At 43.5% G+C, this 23,337-nt stretch overlaps 3 protein-coding genes across 3 annotated transcripts; all 3 read right to left on the bottom strand.

Annotated features, from left to right (window-relative positions):
• Window positions 1-8,125: 8,125 nt before the first annotated feature.
• Window positions 8,126-9,691, bottom strand: LOC104414473 (polyubiquitin). The gene is made up of 2 exons (XM_010025609.3): window positions 9,577-9,691; window positions 8,126-9,273 (listed from the first exon to the last, which is right to left on the bottom strand). Exons 1-2 carry the CDS (start codon window positions 9,634-9,636, stop codon window positions 8,779-8,781), a joined length of 555 nt encoding a protein of 184 aa, XP_010023911.2. The 5' UTR covers window positions 9,637-9,691; the 3' UTR covers window positions 8,126-8,778.
• Window positions 9,692-14,837: 5,146 nt separating this feature from the next.
• LOC104414471 (ubiquitin-60S ribosomal protein L40) lies at window positions 14,838-16,874 on the bottom strand. Its single transcript, XM_010025607.3, has 2 exons — window positions 16,362-16,874; window positions 14,838-15,970 (listed from the first exon to the last, which is right to left on the bottom strand). The coding sequence occupies exons 1-2, from the start codon at window positions 16,707-16,709 to the stop codon at window positions 15,065-15,067; spliced, it is 1,254 nt and encodes a 417-aa protein (XP_010023909.2). The 5' UTR covers window positions 16,710-16,874; the 3' UTR covers window positions 14,838-15,064.
• Window positions 16,875-17,357: 483 nt separating this feature from the next.
• Window positions 17,358-21,953, bottom strand: LOC104414470 (kinesin-like protein KIN-10A). The gene is made up of 6 exons (XM_010025606.3): window positions 21,089-21,953; window positions 20,475-20,630; window positions 20,281-20,388; window positions 20,063-20,173; window positions 18,399-19,970; window positions 17,358-17,782 (listed from the first exon to the last, which is right to left on the bottom strand). The coding sequence occupies exons 1-6, from the start codon at window positions 21,746-21,748 to the stop codon at window positions 17,537-17,539; spliced, it is 2,853 nt and encodes a 950-aa protein (XP_010023908.2). The 5' UTR covers window positions 21,749-21,953; the 3' UTR covers window positions 17,358-17,536.
• Between the last annotated feature and the right edge of the window lie 1,384 nt (window positions 21,954-23,337).

Raw genomic sequence — 23,337 nt, 5'->3', positions numbered from 1 at the left:
TTGCCACCGAGCTTGTTTGGCCGAGCTTCTTCGGGTTTGGAAGTAGCTCGTAGCCACATTGTCGGTCCTCACGACGAACCGGGACCCCAAGATATAGTGCCTCCATGTGCGAAGGCAAAGTGCACCACCGCGGTCATCTCCTTCTCTTGGACCGTGTATCGTCGCTCGGCATCATTCAACTTTCGGGATTCGAAGGCCACCGGATGACCTTCTTGCATCAAGACACCACCGATGGCAAAATCAGAAGCATCGGTCTCCACCTCGTATGGCTTGGTGTAGTTGGGCAGCATAAGCACCGGCTCCTTGGTCATGGTCCGCTTCAACCGCTCGAACGTCTCTTGACACCGATCCGTCCACTCCCACGGCCTTTCTTTCTTCAGCATATCCGTGAGTGGCACGGTGAGACGCGAATACTCTCGGATGAAGCGCCGGTAGTAGTTCGTGAGACCAAGAAAGGATCTCAGCTTAGTCACCTTGGTTGGTGGCTCCCAATCAACAATGGCACGGATCTTGGCCGCGTCCATCCGCACACGTCCGCCCCCAACGATGTGCCCAAGGAACGAAATTTCCTTTTGTGCAAAGGCACATTTCTCACGTTTCACATACAGGTCGTTTTCTCGAAGGGTTCGAAAAACTCGACTCAAATGTTCGACATGCTCCTTGAGCGTCCGGCTATATATCACTATATCATCAAGATAAACTACAACGAACCGATCAAGGAACGGATGCAGTACCTTGTTCATGAGTGTGCAGAACGTAGCCGGCGCATTAGTCAAGCCGAACGGCATGACAAGGAACTCGTATGATCCATAGCGGGTCACACATGCTGTCTTTGGCTCATCCCCCTCAGCAATCCGCACTTGATAATACCCCAATCGAAGGTCGAGCTTGGAGAACCAATGGGCTTCTCCGAGCTGATCAAACAAGTCAGCAATAAGGGGAATCGGGTACTTATTCTTGACGGTCAGCTTGTTCAGTGCCCGATAGTCGATACACATACGGAGGGATCCGTCGTGCTTCTTTTGGAACAAGACCGGGGCACCGAACGGGGCCTTGGATGGCCGAACATAACCAGCATCCAACAGCTCTTTGAGCTGTTTCCTCAGTTCCTCCAACTCGGGCGGGGCCATGCGATAGGGAGCCATGGCCGGTGGTCGAGCATCGGGTACTAGCTTGATTCGGTGGTCAACCTCTCTCCGAGGAGGCAGCTTCTTGGGCAGCTCGGGTGGCATCACATCTTGGAAGGCATCGAGGACTCGGGATGCCTCTTCCGGTACCGAGCTTTCCTCTGCGCCCTCCTCCTTCAATGCCGCCAAGAAGGTCACCTCGCCTTTCTTCAGCCCTTTAGCAAGCTGCATGGCTGACAACATTTTCCTATCGCGTCCCGATTCACGATAGATCGGGACCATGCATTGGCACCGCTTGTCCAGAATGCATATGCAATCCGCGAAGGGCATGACACCCGCATTGATCCGGTCGAGAAATCCCAAACCGAGTATGAAGTCGTAGTCATCAAGGGGGGATTACCTCGATATCTTCTTTGCTGGTCCAAGGACCTAGGTGAAACTCCACGCCCCTGGCCATGCCGCTGGTCGGGACTTCTCTGGAATTCACCGTCTTGAGCCAACCGGACTCATTTGCCTCGACCGGAAGATGCAGCTTCTTCACGGCCTCTTTGGATACAAACAGATCGGACGCCCCGGTATCCACGAGTGCGCTCATCGTGGTACCCCCGATCTTCACGTCTACGAACATCATTCCTTTCGGTTCTTTGGCCTTCTTGGAGGCCTTGATCGTTCCAAGGATCCGCAACGATCCCAACCACGCCTCCTCTCGCGGCTTGTCCTCCTTGCACAAGGCCGCCAACTTTCCACTCTTCGGGCAATCCCGAGCCATATGGGGACCGTCACAAAAGAAGCACTTGTATGTGCGTACCTTGTGTTGGTATCTTGCGTTGCTCGACTTGGGTTGATTCCTATGAGGAGTCGACGGTGGTCTGCCAGCATTTGGTCGAGGGAACCGGCCTCGATCTCCCCCACCAGTGGCCTTTTCTCTCGGTCGAAAGTCGGGCTTGGTGGTGGTTGCCGGCCTATATTCAACAAGGGACTCGGCCACAGAAGTGGCTGTGGTGAGGTCCGTTGCACTGCACCGTTTGAGCTCCTGCTTGACCCAAGGTTTGAGTCCGCCCATGAACTGGTGGAACGCCTCCGTCTCGGTCATGGACGGGATTTGGAGCAGCAGCTCCGAGAACCGCTTCACATACTCACGAACTCCGCCCTTCTGCTCTAGGCGCTTGAGTTCCCCTCGGGCTTCCTCTTCCGCATAAGCGGGATAGTAGGTTCGCCGAAACTCATCGACGAACCGAGCCCATGTCACAATAGGATTGCCATTCCTACCATCCGACCGACGTCTCCACCACAGCAGCGCATCATCAGATAAATACATGGCTGCGGTGTTTACCCGGATCACGTCGTCGGTTGTCCCCATGGTCTGGAAGTATCGCTCCATGTACCATAGGAAGTTGTCCACGTCCTTTGCCACCCGGGAGCCCTTGAACTCCTTTGGTTTGGGTGCATCGGCACGGGACTGCATGGTGATCACCCCGTTCACGCGTGCTGCTTCAAGCTCTACGAGCTTGCCCTTCATCTCCACCATTTCCGCCCGCATGGCCGCCATCGCGGCTTCCCAAGTCTCATCCCGCTGCTGCAGCTCATGCATGAAGAATCCTTGCACCTCGACACAGAGCTCTCCCATGCCGGCTTGGAGCTCTTGCACTTCGGCCAAGAACTCCTCCCTACTGGCTTCCGCTCCTTCAACGGTCTGGTGCAGGTCGTCCATGAACGCCTGGACATCCATGACGGACTCCTCTATGGCCGTCAGACGGTTTTCTAGATCCCTCTTCGGATCCCTCGCACACGAGGCAGCACGGGCCTTTCTCAACCGGTTAGCCCTCCTGGCTGAACGCCCACGATCTTCACGCTCATCGCCTTGAACGATCGGAACATCAACGCGAGGATCACCCATTCCTAGCTGAACGCCCATTCGGTTAGCCCATTCGGTTCTTGTGTTCGAGTCCTGAAGGATGAGATGGAGCGTGGAGTCACCGTGGATGCCATAATCGATTAGTCTTTTTCCATCTTCGAGATGATCTCCTCTGAAAAAAAGCAGCTGACTATGTTCATCGATTTGTTCCTTGTCTTGAATCGATGCTTTGATATGCTTCACGGTCGAATCTCTCCTAACTTTCAAGGCTGTTGTCTTGATGATCTTCAAGTACAGATTCACCTAAGCAACCAAAAAAGGCAAATGGATTCCGAAGATGCGACAAACTAAAAATCGAATCAACATCCATCAAACGAACAAAGTTGAAAAAATCTGAGAGAGTATCTGTTCTGAACAGCAAGTCGATCACAAAGCCCCTATACTTTTTCCAAGTATTTAATTAGCCACTGCCTTGAAATTAGAAATTCGGCAAGCAAAATCTCAAATGGAACGGTAACATGTAACATAAAAAAATAAAAATAAAATAAAATACTGACCGCACTGATTTTCCTGTTTCAACAAGGCATTTCACTTAAAAATGGTTCTTTTCCACTATATTTTCTTGCCTTTCTCTAGCTTACCTCGTTCGATCCGACCAAGTTCAGAAAATATGGGAAAAACACGACATAAGAACCCAGAGAGAGAAAGAACCTCTTCTTCGTCAGAATTCGTAGGCGCAGAGTGTGGAAGTTGAGAAGGTGAATTAGCCATCGGAGCAGAAAGATGAAAACACGTCCACTCCCTCTCCCTCACTTGCAAGTAGTAACGGTGAAAGATAATAAGCCTTTATTTATACTGTATTTTTGCATAATTCTCTAAAAGTACCCTAAACTTTAAGTCCACTTTCAATTTTGTCTCGAACTTTTTTTTACTGAAATTTTAAGTTTAGCTACCCTAAATTTTGTTTTGTCTAAAAACCATCTCTAACTTTTAATCTATTCTCAAATTTACTCCATGGTCCAATCCCAACTTGACGTGGCATTTCCACATCAATAACAAATTTACATCAATGAAAAATTAATTTTAAAATAAAACTGTTCTAGAATATGTAAATTGGCGACGGCTGCTAATAGGGGTAGATTTAAGATTAGAGTAAAAAATGGTGATTTTTCTTTTCAACAAAAAAAAGTTTGTGGTAGATTTGATAGTGGACCTAAAGTTTGTGATTTTTTTGAAGAAAAAAAGAGGTTCACTTCAAAATTAAGACTAGATCTAAAGTTTGGCCCTTCTTTTAGGGAATTAGGCCTTTGCCTTTTTCAAAGGGTCGTTTCATAAAACTAAGAAAATACAAATTCAGCAAGTCCACTTTTTCACTTTGAAAATGGTGATCATCTTTCGTTAAAAAAGAAAAAAAAGAAAAAGAAAGGTGGTGATTAGCGCAAAAAGGAAAAAAAAAATCTGAATTAGTGACTTCCAAAGTAACTTTTATGGTGTTTTATATCTCCGCGAATCTACCAGCCTGTCAGGTGCCATTCTTCACACCATGGACAGGGGCATTTTCGTCCAAAATCATTCACACTCAATTTCTAAATTTCAGAAATTTAATCATAATTCTCAAAATCTTTAAACTAAAATCCCGGTCCCTGCAGTTCTCAAACTTCTTCGGCTTTGAAGTCCGAGAGCCTTTGAGGATGCAAATGGAGCGTGATGGGTTTTGCTTGTACGATCGGTTCGATTACTTCGTGAAGAAGATGGAGAGGGATGGGGCGAATGGAAAAGTCGCCTACTCCTTTTTCTTCTTGCTTTGTCACTGCTTTTGCTGCTTTGGAGGGTCAAATCATCCGAACACAAAAAAGGAAAAAGGAGAATAAAAAATAAAAGAGCTAAAAAGAAATCTCATTTCTGGTTTTTCTTTTACTTTGCTGGGCAGTTTTATTGATCTGATGCACAAAGCAGAGTTAAATCTGCTAGAAAGTGTAACCAAAATGCAGCAACAAGCCTCACTTTACGATCAACCTCCAAGGGCCACACACCCCACATGGTGTGGAGATGCCAGGTTTCACTAATCTTTAATATCTCTTAGCCCATACAAAAACATCACAATGGATCTTAGAGAAAATAGTATTGCTACAAAACACAAAGCTACTGCCATGCAACACATCAAGTCACTAGTTTAAACATCATATTTGAGATGAATTTGCCTTTCCAAGCCCACTTCAACTCCGAGTCCCGGCCGAAACGAACTCAGTGGCAGCGCATTCCAACTCCACGCTTGAAATGAAACCATAAACTTTTTTGCTTTTACCTTGAATCACGGCCAATTTTCTTTGAAGAAGCTCTGATCTTGCAATTGGCCATACTTGCAATTGGCCATACCCAGTCTCCATCTATGGCTTGCAATGAAAGCCCTAAATCATAAACCATCTAGCAGAAAACTTCTCCAGAAATGGCCGCATAAAGATGCAGTGGATCAAACCATGAGAAGATGATTTTACCATCACAAATAGCATACTCAGGGGCTTTATCTTTAGGGAAAATTACCAAAAAATCGTAAACCTGTTTCAACTTTGTCAATTTAATCTTAAACCTTTGACAATTTGTCAATATAATCATTCTGGCCAATTTTAGCTGGAAACCGTTGACATGAATACTTTTTATCTCATGTGATACAGCTTAAACTAATGTGAACATTATTTACAATATTTTAAATAAAAAAATTTTTTTATATTTTCATTTTTGATCTCCCATACTGAACTTGTTTAATGATCCTCAGAATGGCATTGCGCCAGTCGGGCCGAACAATGGCAAGCTGGTCGAGCTTCTATTCCTGACTGATTGTCCGACCGACAGGAGCTGGATTGCCTTGGCATTTTCTCAACATAATCATACATGTGAGTTTGGCGTGACAGAATTTTCCGAGTTTCTTCTTGTCTGGAATGGTTAACTGACCTTCTTAATGCTTCCCCCTAACTGAAGCTCCAGAGCCATCCTAGAACGACCGCTAGTTCTCAGAGGGAATGCCGATGAAAGTGAAGGGCCTCCTCAAAGGCCTGAGATATATTTTGCATATATTCAATGCGTGCTGACTCCGTTTCCCTCATTTCGAGTCGGTAAATATGAGTTAAGTAGTATGTCAACACCAACAATTAGTCGCAGAGGAAATGCTTATCGCCTGCTGGTTATCGTGTTAACAGAAGAAGTCGTATCTAATCCAATCCCCCTTCATCTGAAGCCGCGTGACGAGAGAATTACCATCGCATCAATTGGGAGGGGAACTCGATTTTTTTAAGAGGCATTTAGTGGAAAGAAACACCGATTATCATGCTTGTTAAGCACTCAACAACCGATGATATGCAGACATTGAAACTGACAAAAGAGTTCAGCATTTTGAATCGGTGTAGACAAAAAAAAGGAGCAGGAATTGCAGATCGGTTTCCCATGGATGTAAAGCACGTCGCTCTCATCGGATGGGAAGGCCCCTCTGCCAATGCCCTGAGTTGGGCACGGTCACTGCTCAACCTCCTCTTTCAGCGCCTCCATTTTTCCGTGCATCACACAATCAAATGGTCAGATGATCAGTTCGAGAATATGCAAAGCGTGATTACACAATTTTATGCAGATTTAACTTATGGAGACATTCTAATGATATCCCAAAACCAGCTTCAATTTCGCACCATATCGCTTCTTGACGATTTACCGAGAGACACAAGGACGATCTGTCAAATAAGGAGGACATTGAAAGGAATAGCATTGAGATCACTTTCCTGAAATCCTTGTCATAATGAACGTTTCATAAAGCATGATCGTGAAAATAAGCATAGGGCCGAAACTAATGCTCTGAATCCTAATGCAGCTGAGCAAGTTCGATTCAACTCCGCAGCTCAAATTGCAGCTGGTTGATCCTCTGGAAGAGCCACAGACCGTTCCATCCAATCACCATCGGAAGGTTGGTTCCGCTTTTCCTCCTAAAAAATGCATCTAGAATCACCTAAAGATTATTCATCGTTAACACATTTAGCGCGATAACAATGATCTTGTTCTCCATGTGCAAACTTGTCGTTGCAGCGGATATGAAGCAAACCAGGGGAGGAAGCCTGGACTCGCTCTTGTGAAACATTAAGGACGCGCAGGACTCACTAAGACGCCTACTATCTAAAGGCTTTGGCTCACCTCAGAGCTCATCTTACAAGCATGCCTCTAGCGCGACGAAGCATCTGAGGCGGCACTGCAAATCAGCCGCATCTACTGATGCACGGACTCAAGGATCATCGCACACCGCCTGACATTCTAGTAGAAACCAGAATTTGGGTATTGGAGTAGAGACACCCTCACACGATCCTGCCATGGTGTCGAAGCAATTGCGGGAGAGGAAATCAAAGGGTTCATCTGGCGGTGGATTGACGAGAACGTTGTGATCAAAAGGGCAAAGTCCTTTGAACGACGCATCCTCGTTGACAGAGCATGGATCAGGGTCCAAACATGGACAAGGACTTTAGAAGATTCAGAGTCATCTCAGCACGGTTACCCACGTGTCCGAAGAAGGGAAAGGGTGAAGTGATTAGTGGTTAGTGTACATGCAAATTGTAAAGACTTGAACAAAATCTTCCGAAACCAGGTAGTCTCTCTTGTTGAGTTTCTTTTCCTCGAGACATTTTTCTGCTAAAAATTTGGGTCAGTGGAAGACGGGCACTTTGGTAGTGTCACAAAGACCACAAGACCGCTTGACGGCTCACTTAATGAAAGACTTCTAGACTCAGACTTGCATCAGGCAGGTAAACTAGTAAACCCAAAGAGTTGCTTTCAAAATAGGTCGCGGTTTACAGAGCTGAAAAGGTGTCAGTGTATACAAACGATAATCGCAAAAGACTTCCTGACTCATCGTCTTACCACTTCTGTCGTGGGTATATTTCTTTCCGGATAATGATATGTGAAATCATATACAAGAAAACCATCATGTGCTCAAACTTTTGCTCACATAGATCGATTCCAGAAATTCTTAGCAACCACGGAACAACTACTAAATTGAAAAATCGGACCTCCCTCCGAGTTCTCTCGGGTGCTGCCGATCAAGAGCAGAAGTGTTCCAGGGTGCTTCTACTGAAATAGGCAGGTCTAACATCAAGCTTTCAGCAAACAACATTCATTAAACAGAATAATGGCAATCTAATGTACTGCTGTGATTCTACGATGTCCAGATATTCAAAGTAAGGAAGTAGAGATATTCACTGGACCTTCATCACACAGTAATGACATACCAAGAAAATTAACATCTGTTGCATAAATGTCAAGACAAAATTTCCTGCTTTCTGTTCAAAATTTCTTCTAATTCAGCAAGCGAAATCAGAACTATGATGCTGTTCACTCAGTAGTTACAAACTCAAGGCATTTTATTTACTACGAGGCGAGATAATCTCAAAGAGAGTCGAATTCTCCTGGATGCCATAACTCGCCAGGTCAAGGTCATCAGCCAGCCTTTTTCCCACATAAGAAATATGGTGCTGTTCAGCTGGCACACTCACCTGCAGCTTATGAAGAAGCTTGATCTTCACTTCCTTAATTGTGTCAGACCTGCAAACCTGAAGAACAACAGTCTTACCATTCCAGCTCTTGACAAAATCTGAAATGCAGGAGACACCAATTGTAAGAGACAGCCATCTGCAATGTTGTGACAAGCTAAGGTCTTGCGATCCTCAAGTTGCTTCCCCCGATAGACCATATGTAAGCTCATCACCTCTGCCGACATCATCGATCCGACTATGGCTTTGACATCACGCACAGTGTACCAAAATTTAGCGCTTAATGTGACTCTGCGACTGGACATTTCAACAATAACTGACACATCATCTTTGGGATGGAAAACCAAATGAAATGTGGGCTCTTGCAGCAAGTCAAGCGAGGCGAGGGTCCTGTCCTCTGCAAGCAACTTTCCCCGAATACCAGATCGAAATTATCCAGTGGAATCCCTTCCTTGGCTTGAATCATCAATTTAACGTCTTTGACGGTATCCCATTTCCGTGCTTCGACCAGCGAGTTTTTCTGAGTCGATGAGATCTCGACATTTACCATAATCCTAGTTGAGTCCTGAAGGATGAGATGGAGCGTGGAGTCACCATGGATGCCATAATCAACCAGTCTTTTTCCATCTTCAAGATGATCGCCTCTAAAAAATAGCAGCTGCCTATTTTTGTCGATTTGTTCCTTGTCCTGAATCAATGCTTTGATATGCTTCATGGTCGAATCTCTCCTAGCTTTTATGGCCACTGTCTCGATGATCTTCAAGTACAGATTCACCTATGACCAAAAAAAAAAAGTACAGATTCACCTAATCAATCAAAAAAAAAGAAGAAACGAATGGGTTCTGAATCAACATCCATAAATTGAACAAAGTTGAAATAATCTGAGAGAGTATCTGTTCTGAACGGCAAGTTTTCCACTACACTGTCTTTCTCCAGCTTACCTCCTTCGATCTGACCAAGTTCAGAAATTATGGGAAAAACATGACGTAAATCCTCACTTTTCCTCAAAAAGCAAGAAATCTCGAAGCCCCTCATGAAATAACTAAGGAACAAATACAGAGTGAGAGAAAGAGAGAACCTCTTCTTCGTCAGAATTTGGAGACACGGAGCGTGGAAGTTGAGAAGGCGAAGTAGCCATTGGAGCAGAATCATGAAAACACGTCCACTCCCTCTCCCTCCCCTCTCCTATAAGTAGCAACGGTGGAATAAAGCCTTCATTTGTACCGTAATTTTGGCTAATTCCCTAAAAAAACCCAAACTTTAGGTTTAGTGTTAATTTTGTCCCAAATTTTTTTATCCAAACTTTAAATTTAGCCACAAGTGTACCCTGAATTTTGTTTTGTCAATTTTTAATATATTCTCAAATCTATTATATGTTCAATTCCAACTTGACGTGGCATTTCCACATCAATAATATTATTTTCAAAATAAAACTGTTCTAGAATATAAAAATTAAGGATGGAGTAGATTTAGAACAATGGTAAAAAAAGTTTGGGGTATGATCTAAAGTTTGAGATTTTTTTTAAGATAAAAAAAGGTTTAGAATAGAATTGAAACAAAATCTAAAATTTGCCTTTTTAGGAAATTAGGCCTTTGCCTTTTCAAAGGGTCCCTTCATAAAACTAAGAAAATACAAAGAAAATTTCAGTAGCTCCACTTTTCCCTGAGGTAACTTTCCAAAGTGGTGATTATCTTCAGTAAAAAGAAAGAAAGGAAAAGTGGTAATCATCGCAAAAAGAAAAATAAAAAGAATATGAATTAGTGCCTTCCAAAGTAACTTGTATACTTTTCTATATCTCCACGAATACACAGGCCTTTTGCCGGACAGGGCATTTTCGTCCAGAATCATTCCAACTCAATTTCCGAATTTTCGAAATTTAATCATAATTCCCACAATGGAGAAGTTTTGTTTTTTTGATTGCTTTTCCTGCTTTGGAGGGTCAAATCATCCGAACACAAAAAAGAAAAAGAGGACAAAAATAAAGATCTAAAAGGAAATCTCTTTTCTAGTTTTTTTGGCTGGGCAGTTTTATTGATCCGATATTCAAAGCAGAGTAAATCTGCTAGAAGAGGAACCAAAATGCAGCAACAAGCCTCAACTTACAATCAACTTCCAAGCTCCACACATCTTTACATGGTGTGAAGGTGCCTGGTTTCACTAATCTTCAAATCTCTTAGCTCATACAAAACATCAAGATAGATCTTAGAGAAAATAGTATTGCTAGAAAACACAAAGTTATTGCCATGCAACACATCAAGTCACTAGTTGAAACATCATGTCTGAGATGGATTTACCTTTCTAAATACTACATGCCCACTTCGACTCCGAGTCCCGGCTGAACCCAACTCGGGTAACTCCACACTTGGCATAAACTTTTTGCTCCGAACCTCCTTAGCGACGGTGCATTCCATGAACAGATGATTTCTGGATGCGAGTTAGGCATGCCACCTTTGTTGAGATTTCATCATCCAATATAGCAAGCTAACAGATGAAACTATGCTTTGAAATGTTTGGAGTAAACCGTATTAATTTGTGCCATGCCTTTTACCTTGGTGAAGTTCTTATGCTGCTCCATGCACTACTGCCTGACCATCTCTTTGAAGAGTCTGCCTTCCAAATCACCCGATCAGCCTGCCATGGATGAGAATAGGCAGCACCCCATAGGGCAGATTGAATCACGGCCAATTCCTCTGATCTTGCAATTGGCCAGACCCTGTTTCCATCTTTATCTTGCGATGGAAGGCCTAAATCAAAAACCATGTAGCGGAAGAATGTTCCACAAATGGCCCCCTAAGGATGTAGTGGATCAAACGATAAAAAGATACGTTTACCATCACAAATAGCATACTAAACTAGGGGTTTTTTCTCGAGAAAAATTATTTAAAAAAGTCATAAATTTATTGCATTTGTATAATTTAATTATAAACTTTTTTTAATTTGGCCAATTTTTTTTTTCTATCCTATACCTATTTTATAAGCCCAGTGTGTATTTTGTGCCATGCGCAAGTTGCAAGACTCTATTCCATTATTCATGTGTCCCCACCCTTGCCCCTTGAGAAGGTATGGAATCGCACTCCCCACCTCCACCTTTCCAAGTGGAAAAAATAGTCACTAAGGTAAACACTACTCGTTAATTTGGACAATTTAGTCGTAAATTTTTTAAAAAATTTACCATTAGAGTCATTCTAACTAATATTAATCAGAAATTGCTGACATAGACCATTAATGTTAATTATTTTAATTATTTTTTTATTTTTTATTTTAATTTTTTCTTTGTGGTTGTGAAGCTCTCATTGGTCGGAAAGGGCCTAGGTGAGGCCATAGTGGCCTTGCCAACCATGGGTGAGGGCGAGAATCTGGGCGAGGGCCTTCATGGCCTCACTAACCGTCCATGAAGCGGCCCACACACAAATCTAGCGAGTGTTGCGCGGCTAGCGGGGTCGTAAGCACAATGATAAAAAAAAAAAAAAAAAGTTATTAGAGAAAAGGAAAAGAAAATAGGAAAATTCAAAAAGTCAATAATAATTTTAGAAACAAAATTGAATAACTGACTTTTATGTTAGTGATTTTGTGATTTCCAATTAAAATTAGTTGGAATAATTCAATTGGCAAATTATCAAAATAATTAGGATTAAATTAAAAGGTTTATGATTGAATTGGTTTAAGTGCAATTTGTTTATGACTTTTTTGATAATTTCTCCCTTAAGAAGAAGAACTAAAGGAAAGAATTTGCCAAAAGCTCTTCCATTTTGAAATGTAAGCTTTCACCAAAGCAATCCACCGAGGAGCAGCATCGGAAAGCAACAGCCATATGAGATTCCATTGGTAAATATGCTCTAGTCCCAAACCTCCCTCCTCCTTTGTCAAGCAAACGTCTAGCCACTTTACTTTTGCACTTCTTTTGGTCTTCGTTACAGAACCAGACCACAAAAAGGCGCGCCAGCGACTTTCTATAGCCTTCATTGGTAAAACAAGCACATAGCACCAGTATGAAACAATGCAGACAGAACCAACAAGTTATATAACTTGCAAGCAAAGGATCAGGGACGCAGTCTCTTGGACAAGCTCGTGCTCGAGGAGCTTGGTCTTGAGCTGCGACTTGCGCTAGCAGAGGTCCTCAACGAGGTGGAGGAACTTGGAGAAGTCCGGCAGGCGGGGCTGGACCTGGCGGAGGACTTTGGGCATATCAGGTTGTTATTCGAAGTTGTTTTACCAAATTAATTGGAGTCATGTTAATGGTTCTGATTGACTGGCAAAGGAAAAAGCTGAAGCAACAAGCTCGTCCCAACCTGATTGTTTCTGCAACATGTCGATCCATTTTCGTTATTGATGCAAAAAAGTCATAAGATCTCATCTCATAACTCTCTTTCCTTGTACATCCTAACGAAAAAAAAATCATGGACTGATCTGAGCATACAAGTGCACATTCAGAGTGCGCCATTTTCATACTAATTGGTCCTTCTCAATTGTCTTCAGGGCAATTATCTGCATAATCCTACATGTGAGTTTGGTGTCTAAAATGGTTAACCAGCCTTCCTAACGCTTCCTCCTCTAATCACAGCTGAAGCTTGGGAGCCATCCTAGAATGACCACCGCTGCTCAGAGGAAATGCCAACGAAAATGAAGGGCCTCCTCAGAGGCCTGAGATGTATTTTGCATATATTCGGTGCATCTTGACTCTGTTTCCTTTGCATTTGGAGTTTTGCGAGTATGAGTTAAGTAGTATGTCAACGCCACCGATAAGTTTCATTCGATTCCACATTGAAATTGAAGGAAATGGCATTGACATCACTTTCATGGAGTCTCTGTCATAAATAATCATGATCGTGAAAATAAGCATAGGGCAGCAGCTAATTCGGTGCATTCTGATGCAGATGAGCAAGTTTCATTCAACTCCGCAACTCATGTTGCAGCCAGTTGATCCTCTGGGAGATACCACAGATCCTCCAATACAATTGGCATCTTAATATTGGTTCCACATTTTCTCCTAAAAGTGCATCTAGAAAGACCAGATGATATTCAAAGAACAAGAATCTTGTTCACTATGTGCAAACTTGTCGTTGCAACAGATATGGAGCAAAGTGGGGCAGCAAGCCAGGACTTGCTATTGTGAAACATTAAGGATGCACAGGACTCACTGAGACACTTACTATCGACCAGCTTTGGTTCACCTCAGAGCTCACCCTCCGATTGGGGCTCTGGTGCAATGAAGCATGTGAGGCAGCACCGCAAATCAGCAGCTTCTGCTGATGCCCCACCACAAAAATCATTGCGCTTCACCAGACATTCTAGAGGAAACCAGAATTTGGGTCTTGGGGCAGAGTCACCCTAACGTGATGCCACCTTGGTGTTGAAGCAATCACACAGGAGGAAATCAAAGGGTTCATCTGGCGGTGGGTGGATAAGAACATTGAGATCTAAAGGGCAAAGTCTTTCCTGTGATGCATCCTTATTGACAGAGCATGGATCAGGTCGGAGCATGGACAAGGACTAAAGAAGATTCAGAGTCATCTCAGAGCAGTAGCCGAAGTGACCGGAGAAGGGAAAGGGCAAAAGATGATTAGTGTATACGCAAATTGTAAAGACTTGAACAAAAATCTTCCAAAACCAGGTGTCTGTCTCGCTGAGTGTCTTGGCATAGGTGGAAGATACATACTTTGGTAGGCTCACAGAGAACACAAGAACGCACGAAGGCTCAGATAATGAAACACTTCTAGACTCAGAGTTGCATCAAGACACGTAGCTCAACTTGATGGTGCCATGTTTTGACCATTGACAAAAACTAAATGCGTGCTTAAGATTGCCCGAGCCCAAATACAAATCCCGGGGTTAAAAACAGGCTTCAGCAACATTTGCAATTCCCATCAACATGTCAGGAAGGTAAACTAGCAAGCCTATATTTCATGGGAAAAGAACTGATTAAGTAACTTAAAAATTTTCAACTTTAAAAAGAGTTGTTTTCTTATAAATCCTAGTTTGCAGACAAGAAGAGGTGTCTAAATACATACTGCCAGTGAATACGAACAATGAATGACCATTTGCCCACAAAAGATTTATTGACTCATCGTTTTGCCATTTTTGTCAGTGGCTACATTTTCTTTCCAAATAATGAGTACGTGCAATCAAATCAGATACAAGAAAACCATCATGTGCTCCAACATTTGCTCACGCAAATTGATTCCAGAAATCACAAAACAACTACTAAATGAAAAAATCAGACCATTCTCCGAGTTCTCACTGTAGCTGCTAATCAAAAGTGGAAGTTTTCCAGGGTGCATCTACTGAAATTGGTAGGTCTAAGATCAAGCTTTCAGCAAACAACATTGATTAAACAGAATAACCCACAAAATATGTACTGCTGAGATTCTACAAATTCCAAATATTTAATGTAAGGAAACAGATACTTCATCGCACATGATGTACTAATGACATATCAAGAAAATTCGCCTCAGATGCATAAATATCAGATACTAATTTCCAGCTTTCTGTTCACAATTCCTTCTAATTCAAAAGCCAAATCAGAAATATGATGCTCTTCACTCAGCATTTACAAACTCAAGGCATTTCATTTACTATGAGGCGAGACAATCTCAAAGAGAATCGAATTCTCCTTGATGCCATAGCTTGCCAGGTCATGGTCATCAGCAAGCCTTTTTCCCACATAAGCAATATCGCGCAATTTGGCCGGCATACTCACCTGCAGCTTGTTCTTCACTTCCTTGACTGTGTCAGACCTGCAAACCTGAAGAGCAAGTGTCTTACCATTCCTGCACTTGACAAATATCTGAAATGGAGCATAGGGAGACACCAATTGTAAGACAGAGCCATCCGCAATGTCGTAACAAGCTAAAGTCTTGTGATCCTCAAGCTGCTTCCCCTGATAGACCATATGCAAGCTCATCACCTCTGCCGACATCATCGTTCCGACTATGGCTTTGAGATCAAGCACAGTGTACCAAAATTTAGCGTCTAATGTGACTCTGCGATTGGACATGTCAACAAAAACTGACACATCATCTTTGGGATGGAAAACCAAATGAAACGTGAGCTCTTGCAGTAAGTCGAGTGAAGCAAGGGTCCTGTCCTCTGCAAGCACCTTTCCCCCGAATACCAGATCAAACTCATTCGGTGGAATCCCTTCCTTTGCTTGAATCATGAATTTAACATCTCGGACAGTATCCTGATTTCTCGCTTCGAGCTGCAAGTTTTTCTGAGTTGACAAGATTTGGATATTTACTGTCATCGTAGCCGAATCTTCAATGACTTGGAGTGTGGGGCGACCGTGGATTTCATAATCAACTAGTCCTTTTCCATCTTCAAGACGATTGCCTCCCAAAAAGAGCTGCTGACTATGCTGACTATGTCCATCAATTTGTTCCTTGTTCTGAATAAATGCTTTGATATCCTCCACAGTCGAATTTTTCTTAACTTTCAGGGCCACTGTCTTGGTGATCTTCAAGTATAGATTCACCTATGGCACCAAAAAAACATAGGATTCCATAGATGAAAAATCAAATCGACATCCATATTATAAACAAAATTGAAAAAACTAGAGATCCGAGAAAGAACCGGTATCTGTTTTGAACAGCAAATCTCAAAATCTAGACCTTCACAAGTCCACCACAAAGCCTCTAACTTTTTTCCAAATAAATCAATCAATGGCTTAAAACTTTTATGGTTCTTTTCCACTAAATTGTCTTCTTTTCTCTAGCTTTCCTCCTTCAGACTAACCCAGTTCAGAAAATAGGGGAAAAACGTGCCTCACTCTTCGTCAAAAGCAAGAAACTCGAAGCCCTCATGAAAATACTAAGAAATCAAGAATCAGAAAAACGATGAAACGAACGTGAGACCCTGGAGAGAACCTCTTCTTCGTCTGAACTTAGAGCCACGCAGGCTGAAAGTTGAGAAGCCGACGCATCATGTACAGCTTCGAGCGCAGCCGCAGCATCTTCGTGACCATTCCTGATCAGAAGCTCCTTCAGTTTCTCGCGCGCATGAGGCGGAAGCTTCGCCACACGCTCGTTGAAAGAGCTGCGACCCGCATGATCCTCGTTGATACCACCATCATTACAAGAACCTTGAGTGTCGGACAATCGAAAACTATAGTCGGTGAAGATCGTCATGGATTGACTCGGAGTTTCCAAAGACGTGGCAGTGGAGTTGAGACTATTTTCGTCGAAGAAGAAGATGCGTCGGGTCCTGGGAGACATGTTCGAAGATGGGTTGAGAGCAAATGACTCGATGCAAGCAGAATGATGGTGCTGGTGCAGGCAGAAAGAGACGATGCGTCCTGGACAAGTAACCAGGAAATTGTGCAGAGGTTCTTGGCTGGACGTTGACTCGCTGGAAAAGTCGTTCTTTATTCTTCTAACTCAGCCGGATAATGTTCCCCCCTTCGTGGATGGTGGCAAGTCTCCTTCACTTTTATTTTCCTTTACCTTAATTTTTTTAAATTTAAACGTTGATAATTTCAAGTGCTGGATAAAGAAAATAAAAGCTATCGGATAATAATTGAAAAAATTAATGACCGAATAGTATCGGTTCTATTGTGCACATAATCGTGCTTGTTTTCGGTGTTCTTTATATAAATATAATCAGTAATTCATTCATTTCTTTATCTCATTGACTGATATTTCTTTTACTTAGTTGACAGAACGGGCTTCTTAGCTCAACTCTAGTCAGAAACAGTGGCAACATCTATTCCAATTTCTACCAGCTTCTGGCAATCTTTTATCAGCATGGCAGCTGATTTGAACACTTTGTTTAATGACAACCACTAATTGTGAGGCTCGGGTTTCACTGGTTCCATCACAGGCAGGCGCAAGATAGCGGAAATGATGGAGAAGACCGGCAACCACTGAGGCAGAAGCTGCTTCCTACTATATATATATAAGGGATACACAAAAATATGCAACACCTTATCACCACATCAATTATCCAGCAAGAGTACACATGCACATATACTCCCAAGTTCCTCCAATTCCAACAGTAGATTACACATCCAGAATAAGCCTACTCTAGTACCATATCATCATCATCATGAGATCAACCTGGAGTGAGGCATGACCATGGGAGAGGAACCGAGCCTTTGTGTCAAGAGGGTATTTGGATCAAGTGGTAGTTTGTTCTCAAGTGGAGCTAGAGGGAGATGGTTCAAGCATTGGATGCTTTTGGCCGGTCTCAAGCATGCAAGATGGTAGCGTAGCTGGTTGTTCCACACAGGAAGCTTGTTTGCCAGTACCGTTCCTTCCTTTTCCTTTGGAACTGGGGCGCCAGTTGGATCCTGCATAATTCGAATAAAAGTTAGAACTTTTCTAAAATCCAAAAGTTTGCCATACATAAGCTTGTGATATTCGATGTCTCGCAGTTGATGTGACAATGCCATTAAAACTCCGACACACCAACCAATTAATTGGCTACTTAGTCCATCATCCATAGATATAAGTCAAATCTCCTAACCATTCAAGATCGTTAATTAGACTGAAATGTTAAAGGGGCAATAATAATAATTATAAAAAAAAAAAAAAGCAAGAAAAGAGGTACAGATGAAAACTACTGCTATCGGTCTCAGGAATTCCAGTCTAAATTATGAATGATAACAAGCCAGAATCTTAACTAGGTTTTTCATGGGCTTTTTCATGGGCACATACAAGACATGGTCAAGCAAAGCAGAAATGATAGAAGAGCAATCAGAGCAAAAATCAATTAAAAGGATGATTAAACACCAAAGTGCTGTTGAATTAGACTTATCCTTTGAGTCATTATGTCCAGCCGAACCAGAAAAGCATCCACTTATTATGTTCCCATAGTTCAGCTCTAAATATATTGGCGTACTCGATAAATCTACCAAACTAATTTTCATAAAACCAGAAGAATGTAGGGAAGACTGTATGACATACCCCAAGCCCAAGGAAAGTGAAAGACTGATTATCTGCTCCAAGATAGATCTCCATGAGCTTCCTTAAATCTGCCAGGGTAGCGTCCTTCACGACCTTAAGCGTGGTGATAATGTTCCCAGTATTTTCCTTCAATGCTTCCCACTTCACACAGACCTCTATTTGTTCATCAGATCTGTCGCTAGAAGGATCACTATTCTCCTTTAAATCCAGTGCTAGGTCATTAGGTGTCCGGCTTTTGGTCACCTGGAATTCTGCCACTTTCATCTCTTTTGGCTCGGTCGAAAGCACCGGGCTTTTAGTTTGTGACATGGATTTTTTGTTCACCTCTGAGAGGATTTGATTGCCAACTGTAGACTCAGGTGTATTCTTCAAAATCTCTTTGGTAAGACTCTTCCCAAGCGGGTCTTCTTTAATCATCATGATGGGAGTTGTTTGGGGATCCACATTCTCTGACGCTCTTTTCTCTGTTAGTGGTGCTCCAATTTGTTGGGAAAGCTCCCTATAGTTCCCACACAGAGTGAATATATTTTGAATCCTCAACCGTCTCGAAGAGGCCACATCTTTCTCGTACAATGGTTCCACTGTATCACTTGAAAGTGCTTGGGGAACAGTTATCGAGCACACCCTCTTTTCCTCTATCACTTCTTTCTCTACTTCTTCATCCATGGCCTCTTTATGTCCCTCTTCCTCTTCGACTTCTTCTTCTTCCTCGAAAACTGTGCTCAAGCAGACTCTATCGCTGAACATTGGCCCATAAACATCATATGCAGCTACTTCATTCGAAGTGCTTGTATTTGAATTGTTGGGAAGGTCCGAGAGGTTACTGCTTCTGTCAAACCGGTTGACTCTGTTGTCTACATATTTCACTTCTCGTGCATAACAGTCTTGATCACCCATGTCCAAATCCATCGATTTCACCATTCCAGGGTCCTCATCCCCGATTGTTCCCAGCAGCCTCTTAGCAAAGCCACTCCATTCCCCATCCGTAGGCCCATTCTCATTGCCATTTCCGTTCCTCAACTGAGACTCTATTTCTTCTAACCGTCTTCTCAGCATTTCAAGTTCCTCTTGCTGTTGCAGTATCCTCTCCTCCATTCTCCTCCTCTCCAATTCTACAAACTCATCAGCCATTCTCTGACATTCAGCTAATTTCTTTTCCAGCTCAGTTTTAAGAACATGTATCCGCTCATTCACCTTCATGTTGATCTCCTCCTCGCTTGCACCAGATACTTTCCCTTCCACTACCTGGAGTTTCGTTCTCAGGGATGCGACCTCCTGTTCCTTCTTGAGGAGCTCTTTGTGTGCTTCATTGCGCTCTTTTTCTCGGAGCTTGTTCTCCATTTGCAGCTTGCAGATGAACTGGTCCATTGCTGCAATCCTCAAACCCAACATTTCTGCAGCCAAAGAATCTTCAGCTCCAAGTTTGTCCTTGACTGGTGTATGTGGGCCACGGACAATACATTTTGCTTTGGCTCCATACTCTAGCGTGGAAATTGTCTTGTGTATATCCTTTGGGTCTGGGCTTGCACATAGTATCATAAGAATCTTCGATTTGTCATCCTCAAAAGAATCCTACAAAAAGGAATAATTCATAATCCATCATATCTATGAGACATAAGAAACAAAACAATCATACTATCACTCAACCACGACAATTCACTTACCTGTAGAAGCATTGTTAATTTGCTGTCTCTGAAGGGCACATGTGAATCGCCATTAGCAATAGATTCAACCACTCTCTTCAGTGCTACATTACCATGGTTGATCTTTGCAGTCTAAAATCAAGAGGAAGGATTCTTAAGTAACTTACAGATACTAGACTTAAAGTTCAAGCAGGAGAGTAAAATTTTGTGGGCATTCCCTAATAAAATGTAGTCCTCACCTGCATTTTGGCCTCAAATCCAACTTGGCCAGCTTGCTCAATGTTTTCAGAACCAGCCATATCAACAAGCATTAGCTGTCCCCCAACAGTAGGCACATCCAAAATAATCTGAACAAAATTCAATGAATAAGTTCACTTTCAACTGTCTCCTGACTCTTATTTCACTGATGATTCATGTTTGCTAAGATTCATACCATGCAGTGGCTTCGAGAACTTCTCTCGTTGCAGAGCGTGCTCTTGACAATCCTCCGCTTCTCCACTTTCTGAATCTCTTTCGAAATCTTCCCAGCTTCAGTACCTGAGATAAATGCTGCATTTTTCGCCTTTTTACCCATCACTTCAAGTCTTACCTGAAGTTGCCAAAAGACAAATTGCTAAGCCAGGACAGAATATGCTGTTGTTAAATCTCATACATCGTCATGACCGAGTCAATCCATCGTGAAAATTTATAATCCTACTTCCAAACTATCAGAAGGACAAAGTCAAGTGATTTTACCACAACAATAAATACATTTGGAAGTGAACAGGGGCACCCTTGTTACATTTCATATGTTAAACTTTTTACTTAAGAATCCCAGATGCTTCTTAGTTCTTATAGAAGTCACGAGCAACAGAAAATAGTCCCATTTGCAATCTCTCTGCAATTCAAGCTAAATACACCAATTATACTAAATTACCAAACAGCAGACAGCTCAGAAGCACACGGATAGCTGAATGTCTTAACCTTCAAAACACATGAATTCCTCAAATCACGCGGAGAAGAGATACCAAACTCAGAAATGTAAATCCATCACATATTGAAACTTACCTTCGACGAACCACCCTTGGGCCACCCGAGCCCGAACCCTCCTCCGTTGCTGGACAACAGATCATAAATCTCCTCATTATAGATCTCCAAAACAGTAACTTGCACGAAGGTACCGACCCCCAATTGCCCCCCGTTCGCCTCCCCTTCCTCCCCATTCTCTCCCAAGATGTCCTTCAACGACCGGTACACGATCCCCGGCTGCTTCGCGCACCCGAACATGGTGTGGCTCTTGCCCGACCCCGTGGGCCCGTACATCATCACCGTGCACTTCGCCCCCAGCTTCACCCCGTTGATCCTCGACTGCACGAACTTCTTGTAGAACGCGTCGAGGTCCTCCTCCTCGGACAGGGAGACCCCGTCGAGGCTGAAGTCGCGGTACCCGAACTCGGCGCGGACCCGGACGGTCTGCCGGTCGGGGTTGATCTGCAGCGCGGAGGCGGGCTTGTCCTTGCGGTCCGGGCAGTCGCGGATCCGGCCGACGACCTCGACCGGGTGCTCCCCGGCGGGGGCGGCTTCCCGGTGGGCCGAACCGGGGGCCGGGGAGGGGTGCCCGGATCTGGGTCCATTGAAGTGGAGGCGGTGCTTGGACTGGGGGGTCTTTAAGGCGGCGTGCGGCTGACTGGACTTGGAGGAGGAGGAGGAGGAAGGCGTGGGTGCCATTTAAGAGGAAAACCCAAGAAGAGAAAGAGGAAGAAAGATCGTTTGAATTGGGTGGCGGTGGCGTTCTTGCTTTGAATGAATCGTTCCAGGTATGAGCAAAGCAGAGAGAGAGAGAGAGGATGGAGAAGAAGATGGAAATGGAAAGAATCGGAGGAGAGAGAGAGAGACGGGGTTGCAGGGTTCAGGGGCGCGTTCAAAGTGAGGGAGAAAATGTAGCCGTTACGGTTCCTAACGGCTACATTTTCTCAGGCCACGAGCAAAGAGAGCCTTTTTCAAGTTTGGATCTTCTTTGCTTCAAGAAAGGGGGGAAAAATAAAGATGAAAGAAAATGAGGGAAACAGAGAATTGCGCTTGGTCGGCAGATATTAAAAGATTCAATTCTTGTTTCGATCATCAGTTCACTTCAATTTAGATCGATTGTGAAACAACTTAGGTTGTTTGGAAATTAAATTGAATTGAATGACTTTCTTCTTTTTTTTTTTGAACCCACGATTAAATTAATTTAAATAATAATGACATCATCAATTCAAGATTATTTTGACATGAGCAATTACCTTTGAAGTTGAATTTTGGGTACGAAGAATGTCACAACTACTAGATTCAAAGGGGATATTGATGGGCTTACCAAAAGAATCAATCTTTTTGATATCATGCTTAAAGTTGACACTCATAAATCACTATTTCAAAATACCCATCTATACCCCTCCCCCCCAACCTTCTTTCTCTCTTGTTCGCTCCTAGCCGCGTTGCTTACCACCCCATCCCAGCCCTACAACACGGCCACATCCGCCACCGATGTTGTGTTATCCCCAATGTCGGGCGGAGAGTGGCAAGAACAAAGGGATGAGGAGAGACAGAAGGTGGTGACTCAGCTTGGGATGGTGGGTGGCCACAGTGCAATGGTTGTGGATGGCGTCAACGATGAGGGCCACGCTCGGTTAAGGTTTTAGGTTAGGTGACTCGGTAACGAGAGGAAAATTAAAAAAAAAAAAAAAAAAAAAAAAACAAACCTGAAGTGCTCTTTTTTTCTTAAATTAGGGTCCAAAGTAAACTTTGTTTCAAATAAGTATCTAAAATGGTTTTGGTTGTTTCAAATAAAGACTTGAAATGACTTTGGTTGTTTCAAAAATGACTTGACCTCGCCGGTCGGTGATCGGCTAAGTTTTCTTCAAGGGTCAAGGGTATTTTCGTCATTTGGCATTTTCCTCCCCCCTTTTTTTTTCTAGTTCTTCTTAGCCAACCACTAGCAGTACCCACAGAGGGTTGGGTGAGGGTCACCCTTACTAACGAGGGCCATCCACGCCAGCCGTAGGCGAGGGACAGCCTCGCTTGGGCGTGGCGACCCTTGCCTAAAGGCCATCCGCTAGGTTAGCCCTTGTCGGCCCAAGGCGAGGTTGAACCTTGCTAGATTTGGCAGGGGTGGCCTCACTCGAGGCTGACGAGGGCTAGGTGACCTCATCAGCTATTGGTGAGGGTCAGCGAGGGTTGGCCTCGCCTAAGCCTTGCTCGCAACTGATCCTTGCCAGATCTAGCGAGGGTGGCCTCGCTTGGGGTCGACACGAGCCGACCTCATGAATGGCCCTAGGGCG

This window comes from Eucalyptus grandis, chromosome 8 (assembly GCF_016545825.1).
Source record: "Eucalyptus grandis isolate ANBG69807.140 chromosome 8, ASM1654582v1, whole genome shotgun sequence".
Lineage (NCBI taxonomy): Eukaryota > Viridiplantae > Streptophyta > Magnoliopsida > Myrtales > Myrtaceae > Eucalyptus > Eucalyptus grandis.
The sequence above is the reverse complement of the archived record's forward strand: the minus strand, read 5'-3'. Positions and strand labels throughout refer to the sequence as shown.